Source organism: Lactuca serriola, chromosome 8 (assembly GCF_051521515.1).
Source record: "Lactuca serriola cultivar US96UC23 chromosome 8, Lser_US96UC23_V15, whole genome shotgun sequence".
Taxonomy (NCBI): Eukaryota; Viridiplantae; Streptophyta; class Magnoliopsida; order Asterales; family Asteraceae; genus Lactuca; species Lactuca serriola.
Window position 1 is genome coordinate 246,075,790 of NC_136415.1, and position 16,797 is coordinate 246,092,586.

General features: G+C 36.4%; 2 protein-coding genes across 4 annotated transcripts; one reads left to right on the forward strand and one right to left on the reverse strand.

Annotated features, from left to right (window-relative positions):
• The first annotated feature begins 6,774 nt into the window (after nucleotides 1–6,774).
• Nucleotides 6,775–9,061, forward strand: LOC145068556 (phospholipase A1-IIbeta-like). The gene is made up of 2 exons (XM_079015533.1): nucleotides 6,775–7,388; nucleotides 8,144–9,061. Exons 1-2 carry the CDS (start codon nucleotides 6,798–6,800, stop codon nucleotides 9,059–9,061), a joined length of 1,509 nt encoding a protein of 502 aa, XP_078871659.1. The 5' UTR covers nucleotides 6,775–6,797.
• A 33-nt stretch (nucleotides 9,062–9,094) lies between these two features.
• On the reverse strand, nucleotides 9,095–12,226 carry LOC145068557 (diiron containing four-helix bundle family ferritin protein, putative (Protein of unknown function DUF455)). 3 transcript variants are annotated; one of them, XM_079015535.1, is made up of 7 exons: nucleotides 11,769–12,226; nucleotides 11,139–11,380; nucleotides 10,945–11,041; nucleotides 10,214–10,397; nucleotides 9,972–10,020; nucleotides 9,555–9,603; nucleotides 9,095–9,443 (listed from the first exon to the last, which is right to left on the reverse strand). In XM_079015535.1, the coding sequence occupies exons 1-7, from the start codon at nucleotides 12,177–12,179 to the stop codon at nucleotides 9,375–9,377; spliced, it is 1,101 nt and encodes a 366-aa protein (XP_078871661.1). In that variant the 5' UTR covers nucleotides 12,180–12,226; the 3' UTR covers nucleotides 9,095–9,374. The 3 variants fall into 3 exon arrangements, with proteins under 3 accessions (XP_078871661.1, XP_078871660.1, XP_078871662.1); XM_079015534.1 differs by having other exon boundaries at nucleotides 9,972–10,053; XM_079015536.1 differs by lacking the exon at nucleotides 9,972–10,020.
• Between the last annotated feature and the right edge of the window lie 4,571 nt (nucleotides 12,227–16,797).

The window sequence follows — 16,797 nt, forward strand, 5'->3', positions numbered from 1 at the left end:
CAGTCTTAGCATTAAGACACATATTATCATTAACAAGAATATTTCTTTCACTAATGGAAATGGCACATTTTTCATTAAGGATAATACATGCATCCCTAACTATTACAATTTCATGCTCTAAGGATTCAATCTTAAGCTTGTGGTCTTCGAATCGTAATCTAAGTCCAATTAACTCAGTATCCGGCTTATCACTCACATCTATGGCAGACTCATAAGCTTTAAGAATGACTATCATATATGATTCAGTTTGAGTTAGATAAGGTTCACACATGAATAAATCAAAATTATTTTCAGTAATCATAGATTTTACCTATTGGATGATGCTTCTGCCAGGTGGATCATTGGTTTCCATGTAGTAGTAATTTGGCTCAGTATCCTCAAATTTATTTTCAGAACTAGAATACCAGTAGCCTTCATTATACTCAATGGATTTTCTAGCCATAAGACACAAGTTTCTTCCAGAGTTACCTTCACCCTCATCACTAGATGACCAATACCCATCAACATTTCGAGAAACTATAGTGACAAATGCCTTTTCACTCTTTGCGTGTTCCTGTGCTTGAAGAGCATACTAGGCGGATTCTTTCACCTTTGGTTTCTAAGGAATATCAACCAAGTAGTCCTTTGCATAATGGTTTATGAGATCACACTTATGACACACAATCTTAGGTTTGGTAGATGTCGGAGTTTTGTAACGCAAAGATCTTGTGGTACTTTATGTTCTAAAATTTATGGAATTTTAGGGTTGCAATGGTGTGGTGGAAGCACCACCATGATGTGGCAAGGCAAGCTTGAAACTCAATTTCATTTAAGTCGCCATAGTGTGGCAGTATATGGCCAAGACATGCTAGTTGGCTGATGGAAAACCTTATTTTCTAGGTTTGCTCCCTATTTAATGGAATGAAGAGACCAGGGTTTGCTTACCATCAGCCTCCTAAATATCTAAATAAAACCTAATCTCCTTCCTCCATTATTGAATCCCTTTTTTGTTCTTTGAAGTCCTTGAAGGAAAAAAAGGAAGAAGTGAGCTAAGATTCAGCAAGCAAGTCTCCATTCTTCGTCCTAGCACTCTTCTGGACCTTTGTAAGTGTCCAAGAGTTAATTTTTATCATGATAGCTTGCTATATCTTAAGTTTTGTCCCTTAATCTTCATTTTCTTGTTAGTTTGAGTGGTGAGATCTCATAAAGTTTGCAACTTTATAAATCTTTGGAACCTTTGGTATGATTATTGGTTTAGATCTGAAGTATAGTTGAGTTTTTGAGCCATGCATAAGAGTTTTGTCAAAAAAAACCTTATTTTGACACATTATGGCTTCAAGACATGAATTGGACATTCATGTCTATAAAGCACCAACTTTGATGTTAGTTTTGGTGTTAGAAACCCTTCTTGAGTTATTAGCTTATGGAATTTTTGGATTAAGTGCTTAATGGTGAATCCATGTCTTGTTTAGCCTTTTTGGAACATATGGTGTGACATCTTGACCTTTTGGGTGGTCTTAATGGGTAAAATTGGAAACTGTATCCTTCTAGACCATGTTTCAGACTAGATCTGAGCTTTGGAGCTCTTGGGATCGAAGAAAACAGCTTAAACCATTAAGTTGTTGGAAACCCAACACACGGTGTGGCTTTAGGTCGCCACGGCATAGGAATTAGGAAAAAACCGATTGTATTGATGTATGATGGCCACAGCATGGCCATGGATGGCCATGACATGGAGGTTGACTAAAGTCAATGTTAACTATTGACTTTGACCATTAACTTTTTACTTTGGGTGACTTTTGGTTAAACTCCTAGTTTTGGAATAAGAGTTAAGGGTTTAACTAGTATAACTATATAGGTGGTGTGTAGCATCGATATTTATGGCAGTGAGAGCAGTAGCAGTTGAGTTTCGACTAAGAGGTGAGTCTTCTCAATGTCCTTGTGGGTCGAAGGCACCAATGTCGGCCCACTGGATTGCATTATGTAGGATGCTAGTTATCTTTGTGGCTCTTTCATGTTTGTATGATTGGGTTGAAATAAACCCAAGGGATGGGACCATAATTGTATACTCGGGTTGAAAGAAACCCTAGGGTTGGGCTCATTATTGCATGTTCATGTTGAAACATACCTCAGGATTGGACCCATGATGTTGGGTTGTAATATACCTCGGGGTTGGGCCCAACTATATGTATCATTTGTGGTACTTTGGGGAACTTACAAAGCTTTGTGCATACAGTTTAATGTTTATGGTTTCAGGTGCTACCGGTACGAAAGGGAAGGGTCTGGCATGATCGCACAACATCCCTCTCGTGATTCTGCTTTTATGACCATTTTTACTATAGTGATTTTGATATACTATATTGTGGTTCATTTTGACACATCTTATATATGGTATAATGATTTTTAAAATGAAAATTTTTATCATTGTTTTTGGGACGTTACAAGTTGGTATCAGAGCTTTGGTTTGAAGGATTCGAGCACACTTGCGAGTGTGTCAAAACTCAAAGTAAGGAATTGACAATATTTTCAAAAGAAAATTGAATTTTCTAAAAGATTTTTTGCAAAGAAAAAAATGGTTTTCATGCGTGCAATCAACCGAGCTCAAGTAAGTGGTTCCCAAAATACTCATACTCATGTGTTATGATTAGTATGCCTGATATGTGAATTACATGCTAGAGTAGGGCTAAGGATTCCATCAGGAATCGTATGATAGAATTGTATGATTTGTATGATGCCTTATAGCCTATAAGGACTGGATGTTATGTGTCACTTGGGATTGATATCGGCTCAATTAATTGCTTAGTGTATTATATAAAAGTTGTATACGATTATGTTCATATAGCCCTTCAATGATTGGTTTAGCCTTATTTCTTGTTCCTTGTTTGGTTGAGAGTACATAGGAGAGCCTAGGAAATGTCATAGTGTGATATGTATGTCTTTTAGCATAGGGTTGGTGTGTAGGGTGTTAGTCGAGTGACTTAGAGGATTTGGGATGGTTCTTAAGGAAAGTATGGATATGTTTTGAAGGTAGTATTGGGCCTGTACTACTAAAAGCACGGGATCTGTACTCGCATCAAGGACAGTCTTAGAGATTCTAAGGGACCAGTAGAGTGGAAGTTCCCTTGAGTTTATGTTGATCATTCGTATGTTTGTATTTCAATTGAGTATGGTGAACACTCAAGGAAGAGCTTTTGGATCTGGTCCGACGTTGGTGTCGAATCGATAGATGAGTGATTTCGTGAGGTTATCACACCAGAGATTACTCGCGGTATTATGGGGATCACCCCTGTGATTTTCGGTACCATCAAGGAAGGGATTATGGAGCTTTTAGATGAGCGACTCGGGGCCCTTCGGGTAGAGATCGATGTGTGGTTGACAGGGACATAGAATCCCTCGTTTCAAGAGTTCAGGCATGTAGAGCTCCTTAGTTCTTTGGTGCTAAGGACCCCATTTCTAGCCATCGATGGATCGCTGATATGGAGAATGCTCAGCGCACGAGCTTCTGCCCTGAGGGGGAAAAGGTGGGGTTGCCTCCTACTTTCTAAGACTAAGCCCATGACTGGTGAGAGGAGGCCGGTCGTGCATTGGGATATGCAACGATGGTGTCCATGACTTAGGAGGAGTTTGTTACAAGATTCCTGGAGTATTTTTCACCAATGATTGAGGTACAATAGTTGGCAAGTGAGTTTTAGAACCTTCACCAGACTACTAAAATTGTGGCGAAGATCACCGCCAAGTTCCATGAGAGGGTTATGTTGGTTCTATAGTATGTTGCGGATGAGGAGATGAAGAAGATGAGATACCATGATATGTTGAGGGATGATATCAGATAGTTAGTGAGCTTTTTGGGGTACAAGACCATAAATGTCATCATTATGAGAGCATGGGAATGGGAGATTGAGCTGGAGCTTCAGAAGAAGCGCAAGCCGGAGTAGGTACACACAGTAGTTAGCCAGGCTAAAAGGCCCAAGACTTGTGATTCACACACTAGAGGTGGTCGGAGCCGTTACGGGAAGTGCAGCAAGCCACTTAGTGGGGAATGTAGAGAGACAGGATCGGGTTGTTTCAGATTTGGTAGAACATAGTCCAAAAAGATGATGTTTTACGCCAAAGAAATTTGAGTCAAAGGCATATACACATGCTTCTATCTTTCATTCCTAGCAGATAGCGGTACACAAAAAAATAAATAAATAAATAAAAGGAGTAAATTGCATGAATGGTCCCTATGGTTTGGGGTAATTTACGTGTTTGGTACCTAACTTATTTTATTTACTCGAAAAGTCCCTACTGTTTGTTTTTATTGCATGTTTGGTCCCTGTCTTACCTAAAAAGACTATTTTGCCCTTGATTTTTTATTTTATTTAAATAAACACACCTCCAACCCCACCCACACCTCACTTTATCTTACCTAAAAAGACTATCGTAATTTATTTAAATAAGGGCATAATTGTCCTTTTAGGTAAGACAGGGACCGAGTGTAAAACAAAAACAAACAATAGGGACCTTCCAAGTTAAAAAAATAAGTTAGGGACCAAACGCGCAAATTACCCCATTTACTCAAAAAAAAAAAGGCAGATGGCGAACCGGGAGATTGACCAAGCTAAGGATTTTTTTCACAAAACCCAAATCGCCAAAAAAATAGAGTAAGATTTTGTTTGTATATGCTGGAATGGGAAAACGGAGGGGGGTCAATTTCTAACTGAAACGAAGGTGTCGGATGTTCTCCAATCGAAGATGGAAGCTTCAATCTATGTACAAAGGGAGAAGGTTTGGCGCCGATGTCACCGGCTCCCCTCACCATGTTTGTCCAACTATCAACAACGAATCGAATTTGGGAAAGCTTGTGAATGGTCTTCTTGAAAGAGATCCATAGACGGTCGTAGTGATGAATGCAACGGCAAGTAGGAGGTTTTTAGGAGGAGAGATAAATTGCACAAATAAGAGGGTGTTTGGATAAATTAGCTTATAGCGGTGTGAGAAAGCAGTTTTTGCAAAAGTGTTTAGATTAGCTTATAATGGTGGGGATAAGCAATAAGTTGATAAACATTTAAGTGTTTGGCAAACAAAACAACTTATATAGGTAAAATGACTAGAAATAGGCTATAAGCAATAAGCTTTAAGCAAGAGGGAAGCTTTTCAAAATTAGCTTATTTAGCTTCTCCACACCACAATAAGCTGGTTTTTAGTATTTATTATCCAAACACTTAAAGTTAGCTTATGGTGGCGAGGGTAAGCAATAAGCTATAAGCTCTCTTTATTTTCCTATCCAAACACCCTCTAAGAGGAGGAAACATCGAATCTTGAAGCGGTGGAAGAAGGATAGGTTTGAGAGATGAAATTGAAAGCAATAGTATATAGATAAGGCCGAAGAAATGTTGCAGAAGTTGGAGGAATGAGCAGGGGGAAAAGAGCCCAAAAGAGGGCCACATTATTAAAAAAAATGATCCAATAAGAACAATCTACTGTTCCTAAAGGAACACGAAATTAATATATATATATATATATATATATATATATATATATATATATATATATATATATATATATATATATATATATATATATAAAGAAGTATTAGTTTTTTTAATGTGTTCATTCATAAAAAGACCTTGTATTTTTTTCATTTTTCTAAAAAACCCGACTTTTTTTCGGCAAAAAACACTCGACTCTTTAATTGTTTCAGGGAAAAGCTCTCATTTGTTTTTAGTACTTTTTGAAGAAAAAAAAATAATAAAAATAAAATAAAATAAACATATTTTACAAGTTTTTTCGAAAAAATAAACTGTTAAAAGAGTAAGATTGAAAAAAATAATAATAAAGGGTTTTTTTTAAGAAAAAATCAAGTACAATTTTTATAGTTTAAAAATAAAATTGAAAGACATAAAACCTTCACACACACTGGTCTTTCAAATTCGTGCAAATATGTTGAGTAACAAATCATAAATAGAATATGTAGGCTGGCTATAATTTACAAATTTATTATAACTTTTATTAGAGTAGGAAAAAATATTTTGAAACGCGTTGCTTTCATGAGGCTAGGCAAGGAAACAACAATATTTAATTTATGATTTTTCTTTTATGTTACAAATTATAATCATATTTATAACCTAAATATAAAAGAGTTTGCGCCCATAGATATTACTTAATACATTACGTTTCTCTTGTTAACATGTTAAATTTGCTAAAACAGTTGTTGCAACACTACACGAAACAAATTGGTCACATACTTTCCCTATAAATTAATTTTCATATTTACAATTGTATTGCATATCTTGCTAATTCAATTGCACTACATTTGGATGGATTAAATAACATATCAAAATGAAACAAAAAATTAATATATGTTTAAAAGATCAATCGGATTGTTTTGTCGGAGAAATTTTTATTTATTTATTTTCCTGAATTTTATACTTATAAAATCAATATTATTACAGTAATAATTTAATTTGGTGTATCCATTTAGCAAGTATTACTTAGATACAATGTTTAATAGTCTACAGTGTAAGTTTGTAACCAAAGAGAGACTCGCTAACCAAAAGTCACTTTCTATTTAGATAACTCCCTATCTTACTATAAATTGATAACATCGACCTTAAAACATTTATGTATAATTACACTTAACGTATAATCCATCTAACTTGAAACATGTTTCGACTTTACGTGCTACAATTGACATTCTCACATATGAACAAAGTTGTCTACCACACAACACATGTGTGATTCATTCCCAAAAAAATCATCTTTATATTCCACACATCTTTCTTTCCTTTTATTCCCTCTTTTAAGTCCATTCGAAAAACCTAATCAAGTACAACAACATGGGTGAAGGCGGTTTCGCGGGGAAATGGAGAAAACTTAGCGGAGAAGACAACTGGAATTCACTCTTGGAACCTCTCGACATCGACCTTAGACGTTACCTCATTTTTTATGGTGAAAGGGTTCAAGCCAACTATGACACTTTCATTCTTGATCGTAGGTCAAGATATGCGGGTGCAAGTAAATTCACGAAAAAACAGTTCTTTTCACGACTCGGTCTCGATAAGGGTAACCCTATAAAGTACAATGTTGTTAAGTATATCTATGCTACGTCCACATCACCCACCGCCCCTCAATCGTTTCTTTTGAAGTCTCTTGTGAAGGACCCGTATTTAGGGCAGTCAAATTGGATGGGGTACATTGCAGTGTCTTCAGAGAAATCGAAACCTTTGTTGGGAAGGAGAGATATTGTGATTTCATGGAGAGGGACGATACAAATATCAGAATGGATCGAGAATTTTGATTTCCCGTTGAAGCCAACGACTAAGGTTTTTCCAACATCGACATGTGCACTAGCGCATTCGGGATTTCTTTCAATATATACGTCTAGTCATCCGAATTCTCGCTTTAATAAAACTAGTGCGAGAGATCAGGTATGTTAATTGTTACAATGATTGTTCTTGTAGGTTGAGTTTGTTACACAGGACTAGGTTGGACTAACGTGGCTCAATAAACATTATAGGTCTAATTTCGATAATTAGAATGAGAAAACCATCATACTTCATTCTTTATTTTCATTTTTTGCACAAATGAGGTATTGAGAGCGAGAGCAAGTTTTTGTTCCACAATTTTTGGTGGCGATAAAAAAATAAAATATTTGTCCCTATAAGTGCAGTTAGTTTCGGTCTCAATCTAATTCGTATCGAACAGAGTACAACTTGTCATATTCTGCTCTGCTCGAGTTCACAAGATGGTAAGGCCTCCTTTGTTAAGTGGAACTGACACTATAAAACAAACTATACTTTGTTTCATGTCATTGGATTGCGACCAAGTTCAATGTCAATGGGACAAAATTTATAATTTTTTGTCCCACCAAAAAACATGAAACAAGGTAGGACATGGACTTACTTTAGATCTCTCGTTTATGCAAGAGACATAAAATTCCACTTCATCCTTATAATTAAAACATCTCTAGCAAGTTTCTCCTATATCGTACAATCGAATCTTGTGTGGTCCTATCACATGTAACAAACGCAATCTAAAGAAACAAACATGGTACATGCACGTGTCTTGTCCAAAATCGCACACATTTGTAGATGTTGATATTACCGTTAAACCCAATTAGATAAAAAAAAATAGCATTCGAAAAGTGAATCTTTTATATAACAAATCCACAAAAAACTTTCAGGTTGTATCTACGATCAAGAGGCTAGTTGAAAGATACAAGGATGAAGACGTGAGTATAACCGTAATCGGCCATAGTCTAGGTGGGGCACTAGCAACCCTAACCGGAGGCGACATAGCAGTCAACGGCTACAACAAACCTACATCCCGACCCAATAAGTCATTTCCCGTAACAGTATTTGCGTACGGGAACCCTATTCTTGGAAACATATGTCTTCGCGAGCTTCTCGACAAGCAAGAAAATCTCCACATCTTACGAACAGTAAACATGATAGATTTTATACAATTTTTACCACCATTGATTGGGTACGAACATATTGGTCATAAATTAGTGATTGATACTCGAAAGTCTCCATACTTGAAAGCTATAGAAAGCTATGCAAAAAGGCATAATATGGAGGCTTCCTATTTGCATGGGCTTGCAGGCTCACATGGTGTTGATAAAGAGTTCAAGTTGGTAATTACTCGGGATCTTGCGCTTGTCAATAAGCGAACGAATTTGTTGAAAGATGAGTATTTGATACCCAATCATTGGTGGACTCAACAAAATAAAGGGATGGTTCAATTATCAAATGGATCTTGGAAATTGCATGAGCTTAAGGGTTACCCACCACAAAATGACGAGATAGAATATGATGACAAGGATGATGATGATGATGATGAGGACGAGATCGAGCATGATGACAATGATGATGAGGAGGACGAGATTGAGCATGATGACAAGGATGATGATGATGAGGACGAGATCAATGATGATGATGAGGAGGACGAGATCAAGCATGATGACAAGGATGATGATGATGATGAGGACGAGATCAATGATGATGATGAGGAGGACGAGATCGAGCATGATGACAAGGATGATGGCGAGGACGAGGATGACAAGGACAGGGATGAAGCTAGGGTCCAAATCTCCCTATAGCATGTATGAATGTATTCATATTTGTATTTGAAATTGATATCTAACCTTTTTTTATATGTACATAATTACCAATATATGTTATTGACCACATGCAATAAACAACGATTGACTTACATTTGTCACACTGGACATGACTAAACAAGTTTTGTAGGGTTATTTTCGAAGATTGACATGCGGAGGGCATCCACGTCTTTTCCTTTCACTTCCCAAGTTTTCCGTGATTTTCTGAAATATTTCTTGAACATCGTTTATCCAAAAAACACTTGATGCGAAGAAAAAAAAACAAACAAACAAGGTCACGCATTGACATAAATTAGTTTGTCTTGTTCAAATTCGAGTTCTCTTTCTCCATGGATATTATATGAGCAAGCCTATCATGAACCTGTCATTTTCACAAATCATATGAAACAATAGTCTCGTTAAAATTACCTATTTGCCCCCATAAGCTGTAAATTTCATTTGGTCCTACTTTAGTTTGTAACAAGCTACATACCTTAGAGAGCCGCTCCTTATCTTCTTCAATCTCAACTAACGGATCATACCTAGAAAACATTCTTTTTTACTAAAGAGTATTTAAATAAGGGGTTAATGCAAGGAATATCAATGTACTTCCATTTTGTCCTACTTTAGATTTTTCAGAGTATAATATCCAAATAAAAAAGATTTAAAGTACAATTCTATAATTATATAGATTTTTCATAGTACAATGTTGTAGTAGAAAGAAAGAAAAGTAGGATGCTATAACACATAATTAAATAAATAAAAGTATGTTGATATTTTTTGCATTTAGTCCTTTAGATAATTTGACAAGTAGTCTTAAATTTTTACTCAAATATGTACAAGAAGTTTTTGGGCCTTGGGGCAAGGGGCAAGGATGACTTTTGACATAATTTACATTTTACACCCTTACCAGTCCCGTGGAAGTCCAGCCTCCTCCCGTGCAGTGTAATTGAAGGGCCCTTTCACCTCCACATTGTACTCTTTTAGTAAGTCTTTTGAACAAGATAATTGAATAAAAACACAAGATTATTATAAGTTTTCTTTATTTTGAACCATGTAAAGGGTCATTTTAGACATTTATTTGATTATTAAAACATTATTTTTTTTTTTTGTGATGGAGAGAGGAAGCACAAGAAAAGAAGCAAAGCCCACCTCTAAATGTTGGACATGGGGCCCGGCCCATTTGTTGGCAAACTGCAACAAACCAATAGACACCAACTGCCACGTGTGCAACCTCTTCTTCAGCAATTTTGGCCACAACTTTTGATGTTTTAACATCTCCAAATCCAATTAGCTTTTGCACAAGTCGAGGCCCTGCATCAAGTCCTCTAGCCTCCTATCACAAAGCCAGTCTTCACGGCATGAGCACTTTTTTGTGAAACTTAAAAAGACGTAAATGCCCTCCCCTCATCCTCATCTTTACAAATAGCTTCCACAAAGCTTGTCCATGGATATCAGTATCACACCTTTTCGTGGGACAAGGACAAGCTTTCTAGGGATATTTTCGATGAGGATGATGAGGAGGGTATTTACGTCTTTTTTTGCAAAAAAGACGTAAATGCCCTCCCCTCATCCTTGTCATTAAAGATAGCTCTACAAAGCTTCTCCATGGATATTACACCTTTTGATGGGACAAGGACAGGCTTTCTAGGGCTATTTTCAATGAGGATGAGGAGGGTATTTACGTCTTTTTGCACAAAAGACGTAAATGCCCTCCCCTCAACCTCGTCATTAAAAATAGCTCTACAGAGCTTGTCCATGGATATTAGTATTACACCTTTTCGTGGGACAAGGCGACAAGCAGTCTAGGGCTATTTTAAATGAGGATGATGAGAAGGGTAGTTACGTCTTTTTGCATGAACGAGAGTGATTTAGGAAACCACCTGGACTAGTGGGATGACAGCCAAACGAGCAACAACATCATCTGAAGATTTCTCAGACTCACGCCATAGTAGATTATGGGCAGGCATGTCTCCATAACTAAAATGACCAAAAAGGGTAGTTTGCATTTGCATGACAAAAAACTTGAAGTAAGATTATCAAAAAAGATAAAGAGATTCATATTAAGATATTTCACCTGAATCCAAGCTCAGCCAGTCTCTGAGAGCACCAAGCAAAATGGCGACTCTCATCATCGGCCACATGGGCAAAATCGGAAAAAAACTTATCTCCAAGAAGATCACTATATGGTGAAAACCTAACAACAGTATCCCATGCCAAATCAATTGCATTAAGCTCAACATGAGCAAGGTTGTGTAGCATATAGGCGTTGAGAGGCAATCCAGAGTTCTTTGGAGCTGGGATTTCCTTTGGAGACACCTGAATTAAACATACAATAAAATCATTTTACCAAACACTCAAAATGGATTAACATGCCCTTGAAATCACAATTATCAATTCATCAGGTACTCAATTACCAAACAATTCATTCATTTTTACTTTTAACTATAAACAAGAAGATGAAACATATTGGAATTACATCAATGATCAAAGAAAATCCCCAAAACCATGTATCGGTTCATCCATACGATAAGGAATTGGGGTGAATACTCTAAACTAGAAAGCTAACAAGTGAAAAAGTTATCAAATATGCTAACTTCGACTTCAAATTTTAATTTCGAACTGTAAAACCTTTGAGAAGAATCGTGAAACGGTGAAAACGTCAAGTTTTATAACCAAGCAGTACAAAATAAAACGAACAACGAACCAGTTGGGGTTTTGAAGGACGAGCAGGTCTATCAGGTGGTTGAGAAGCCCCAATAGGGAGCTTATCTCTGCGCCACTTAGAGTAAGCAAGATGAGAAAGCCTCGATTTCGTTATGGGGTCACTGGTGGATAAAATCATGGCGCCCATTTCAGCTAAAGAGGTGGCGGAATCCAACTGTGAGTTCTGGTAATTGGGTCCAATTGGGGTTTCCGGTTCGGGACCAGAAGGTCCCCAGAAGCGATTGTGGTTGAGCGAGCTGTCTCTCCAGCTCTGAAGGCCGGGCCATAGTGGGTGTTGGTGTTGTTGAGGAGATTGGAGAGAAGAGAAAGAGGCGAATGAAGGGAGTTTGGGTTTGAAAGAGTGAATTGGGAGGGATGATAAAGAAGCTGAACGCAGCGCTGTTGAGAGCATTGTTACGGGTTGCAGTGACTACATGGCTTCTAATGGGAAGATTTGTGCGGATCGCCCCATTGATAATTTTGTTAAAACTTCGTCATTTACTTAATTACTTTTGTATAATCTAGGTGTTTCAAATGTTTAAAAAAAAAAGAAATTAAATATCCATCAACATTTTCTTCATACTCATGCTTTTATTCATACTAAATAGTGACTAATAGATTAAAATATTATTAATGTCCTACTCATATTACCAATGTGGGATTAACTCATTTGAATTTGATAGAGGCTTTGTCTCTTAGATTGGAAATCTACCTAACACTGACGTGAACAATTTCGTGATAGTAACTGTTAATCACTAACCCTGTCGTTCAAAAAAAATGTTCTATCCATATTAAATGGTGACAAGTAGATTAAAATATTATTAATTTCATTAAATGTAACACATGTTCAAACATTAAAAATACATATAAAGACATATTGTAGATCAATCAAAATGCATTAAAAACACATAATCATAAGTTTTATATCAATTCATGTACATCAAAAAGAAAATAAAATATAATACAGAAACAAAATATAGTTTTAGATAAATACAAATGTATTAAAAAATCTAACATTTATCATGTGTTTTGATTCAAAGAAATTTAAATAGGTGTGAAAAAAAACAACAAAGTTTGTTATGTAAAATGATCAATCATGTGTTTTTATTTAATTTAACTGGTTCAACCGGGTTTTTATAAAAACCGGTCGGTTCATTTCGGTATAGAAATAGACATAAAATTGATGCTAGTTAATCTGCTCCCTTCTATGGTTCCCGATCCACCTGGTTCAACCGGTCGGTTCAAACTGGTTTTTAAAACACACATACACACACACATAGAGAGAGAGAGAGAAATGGACAATGCATCCCAGTCACACTCGGGGGAGGTGTGCCCGAGTACCCCTAAGCATCGAGGTGGTCACACCACTCCTTCGAGTATGTTTAGTATATTTAGTCCTTGTATGCCCTACACTACTATTTAGAGGTGGTAATTATCGACACGACACGATTCACAACACCGACCCAATAAGAAAATAAGCGGGTTTGTGTCAAAGATTTCAAACTGTTTTATTAAACAGGTTAACCCAAACTTTTGGGTAAGTTAACCAGCCTAGAACTAAAACCAAATATAATAGAAAACTATGAGTTGTGTCGTTTTTTAATGTGGTAGTGACTAAATAGTTGCACAATCAATACTTATTTTCTTTTCACTTTTTCATTAATATCTCATATTCCAAAATCTCACTCGCCCACTTCCCGTTCAACTTCACTTCCCCTTTATAAACTTATTGTGAATTTTGCATGTATGTGCTCTTAAACTACTACTCCTTGATTTTCACTTTTTATTTTTTAGTCTCTCCAACTTTTAGTCTTTCAAACGATCTAGTGTTTCAATCTAACATAATACGGCATATTTATAAGATTTAAACCATAAACCTACCAACCCGACACAAACTCGACACGGAAATAAATGGGTTGACATGAATGATTAAACATGTTAGGTTATGGTCAAGATGTCTCATACGTTTAAGTTTCAACCGGACACGAACATGACCCGACGTAATATGTTTGCCACCCCTAACTGTTTCCATACACAAAAGCCCTTAATCGTTCACTGTGAAGAGAAATATCAATCACAAAAAAGAAGTATCCAAGCTTTTCTTAGTGTTTGGTCCTTGTAAGTTTTTCAAATCATATTTGGATGTTATCGTTTTTCATGGTTCTTACTTGAAAATGATTTGTTGATGTTCTTTCTTCTAATCGTTCTTTGTGGAATTTTGAATCATGTAAAGATCAAAGTTGATCTTAACTTTGAAGAAGATTTTTTCACTACTCTTTCGAATATTTTTGGCATACACATGGTGTTGACTAATGTAGAGTTGTAAACTTTGTTGGTATAAATTTAAATGAATGCATAACTTTTCTTGAATCTTTACACATAAAATGTAGTACTATATGCCTAACAAAAATTTAAAAGGTGATATCCATTATAAAAAAAAAGTTGGTTGTTTAATACTTTTGGAAACTGGTTATAGTTATAGGGAGTGAGGACTGATTGTATCAATATGCTAGTGTGTATTGTTAGGGTTGTTGTGATGATCCTCTAAGATAAATACGGGTAGGTGTGGAAGGTAGTATGGGCCCGTACTACTAAAAGCACAGGACCCGTACGCGTAGCAAGGAAGTCACAACCCCTAAGGCTTTGTTGGCAGTTGGTTCCCCCTATTTGTGATAGTTTCATTTTCTTTACTTCTTTTTATATTTTATTTTAGCACATTTCATTCGCATTTTATTTAATTTTCATGCATATTTTCCTTTTTGTTATTTTATGATCATTTCGGGTACTTTCTAGTTTCCTGAGCATAAATGTAGATTTTTTGGAGACTAGCGAAACGGAATCTACAGGAGGTGATTGGACTTGGAGGACAACGAGGATTTTGGGCTTGATGGCTATGGAGGTGATTCATGGATCAGTCGTTTGTGGAAGCTATGAGTGATTTGGAGAAGGCAAATTGGGCTCAAATTGAAGAAATCTTGAAGAAAAATGGGCTTGGAACTAATCGGGCTCAAGCTGGGCAAATGGGCTAAGTTGTGAAGGTCCAAGACTTGAAGAATGACAAAACCCCGTCACCCTCACGCGGCCTGCGTAAGGTTTCCATGCGGCCCGCGTAGATTCCTCTAGGGGCATTTTCGGGATTTTGTTTGGGGCTCTATATTGGGAAGTTTGGTGTGCCTCTTTAGCCTTATCTGGAACATCCTATTTTGACACATTCTCTATGGAGTTTTGGAGCACTTTGAAGGCCAAGAACACCTCAAGAATATCATCTTTTCATCTCTTGATTCTTGTTAAATGTTGGGTACAATTTTTAGTAACTTTGCTTTCTTAAGTTTAGCAATGCTTTGCTAGACAAATTGTGGTTGACTTTGGTGAAATCCCTTGACTTATTGTTGAATGTTGAAGACTCCATGAACTTGTGTTTGAATCTTTATGAAAAGTTTTTGTGTTTTAACATCTTATCATCATTTGTATGTTTTTATTCATGAGTTTAAATGTGTTTGTGGTGATTAGTTGACTAATTTCTTGATTAAGTAAAGGATCTTCAAATTAGCAAGCAACAAGTGATTTTTGTGTTAGTTTTACTTCACACAATCATAAAAACATTTTCTCCAACATGATAGTGGAAGCTTTTGACTCCTCTTGGATTTGGTGACTTTTTGATTTTTAATGCTAGTTGACTTTCACTAATTACATGCTTAAAGGAATTTGTGACTTTGACTATGGAAATTGTTATGAGCTTCTCTAACCATTTCAACAACTAAGAAAAGTCCAGGTAATCTCAAGCTTCTTGGATTACTATAGCCAAATTAAGGATTTAAAACAAATATTGCACCGTTGGGTTCTAATGATATGTTCATCAAAAAAGTCAAAGTGAGAAAACCTCAAGTCAACCATCTTTCTCTTATTGATTTTACATCAAACTCTTATTTTTGTTGAAATTGTGTATTTAAATCTTAGTTTAATTCTAGTCTATTTCAAGTATTTCAAAACACCAAACCCTCCATTTTTAATTCATTGTCATTTTACAAGTATTTTTACAAAGAGATTTTTCATAGAGTTATAAATGGGACCAATCTCCGTGGATTCGATCCGTTTACTACTATACACTATTTTAGTGTGTGATATTTAGGGTTATTAATTTTGTTGGCCTCGACAACCACCAAAATTTGGCGTCGTTATCGGGGATTGGTTTATTTTTAATCAATTTGTTTCTCTATGCCCATATCTCAACGTACAAGTGCTTTGATTTATAATCCGAAAATTGAAAAGAAGCAAGACGTTTGGCGAAGGAAAAGAGAATAAAGCGTGGTCAAACTTCAAATCCTCAAGGAGACCCGGAGGTTGAAACCGCTTCATCAAGTGACATGGAACCTGATTCTATTCCCGACCATCGCCAAGAAATTCCTGAAACACCACCCCTACAACAAAATCCACCCATTATTGAGCCAATTGCAATGGCGGACGGAGGAGAAGCTCCCGAAAGAACTTTGAGGCAAATGATGGAAAATGATGTTACACAAACTCCAACCGGTATCAATTACCCCGTTTTGGAAGGAGGCTCGAAATTGAAGTCAAGTTTAGTCCATCATCTTCCAACTTTTCATGGATTAGAGAATGAAGACCCTCATAAGTACTTGAAGATGTTCTATATTATTTGCACTGGTATGAAGCCACAAGGGTCAACCGATAACTAAATCAAGATAAGGGCATTCCCTTTTTCATTTGTCGATAGAGCAAATGATTGGTTATTCTATCTTCCCCCGGGGTCAATCAACTCATGGACCGACATGACCAAAGCTTTTCTTGACAAGTTTTATCCCGCTTCAAGAGTCTCAAGTCTTAGAAATGAGATTTGTGGAATCCGCCAAGGTCAAAATGAGACTTTTCATGATTATTGTGAGAGGTTCAACAACTTGTGTTATAGTTGTCCACAACCTCAAATTCTGAAACAACTCCTTATCCAACAATTCTATGAAGGATTGTTGCCAATGGAGAGAAGATTAGTTGATGCCCATTTCATATGCCAGGTA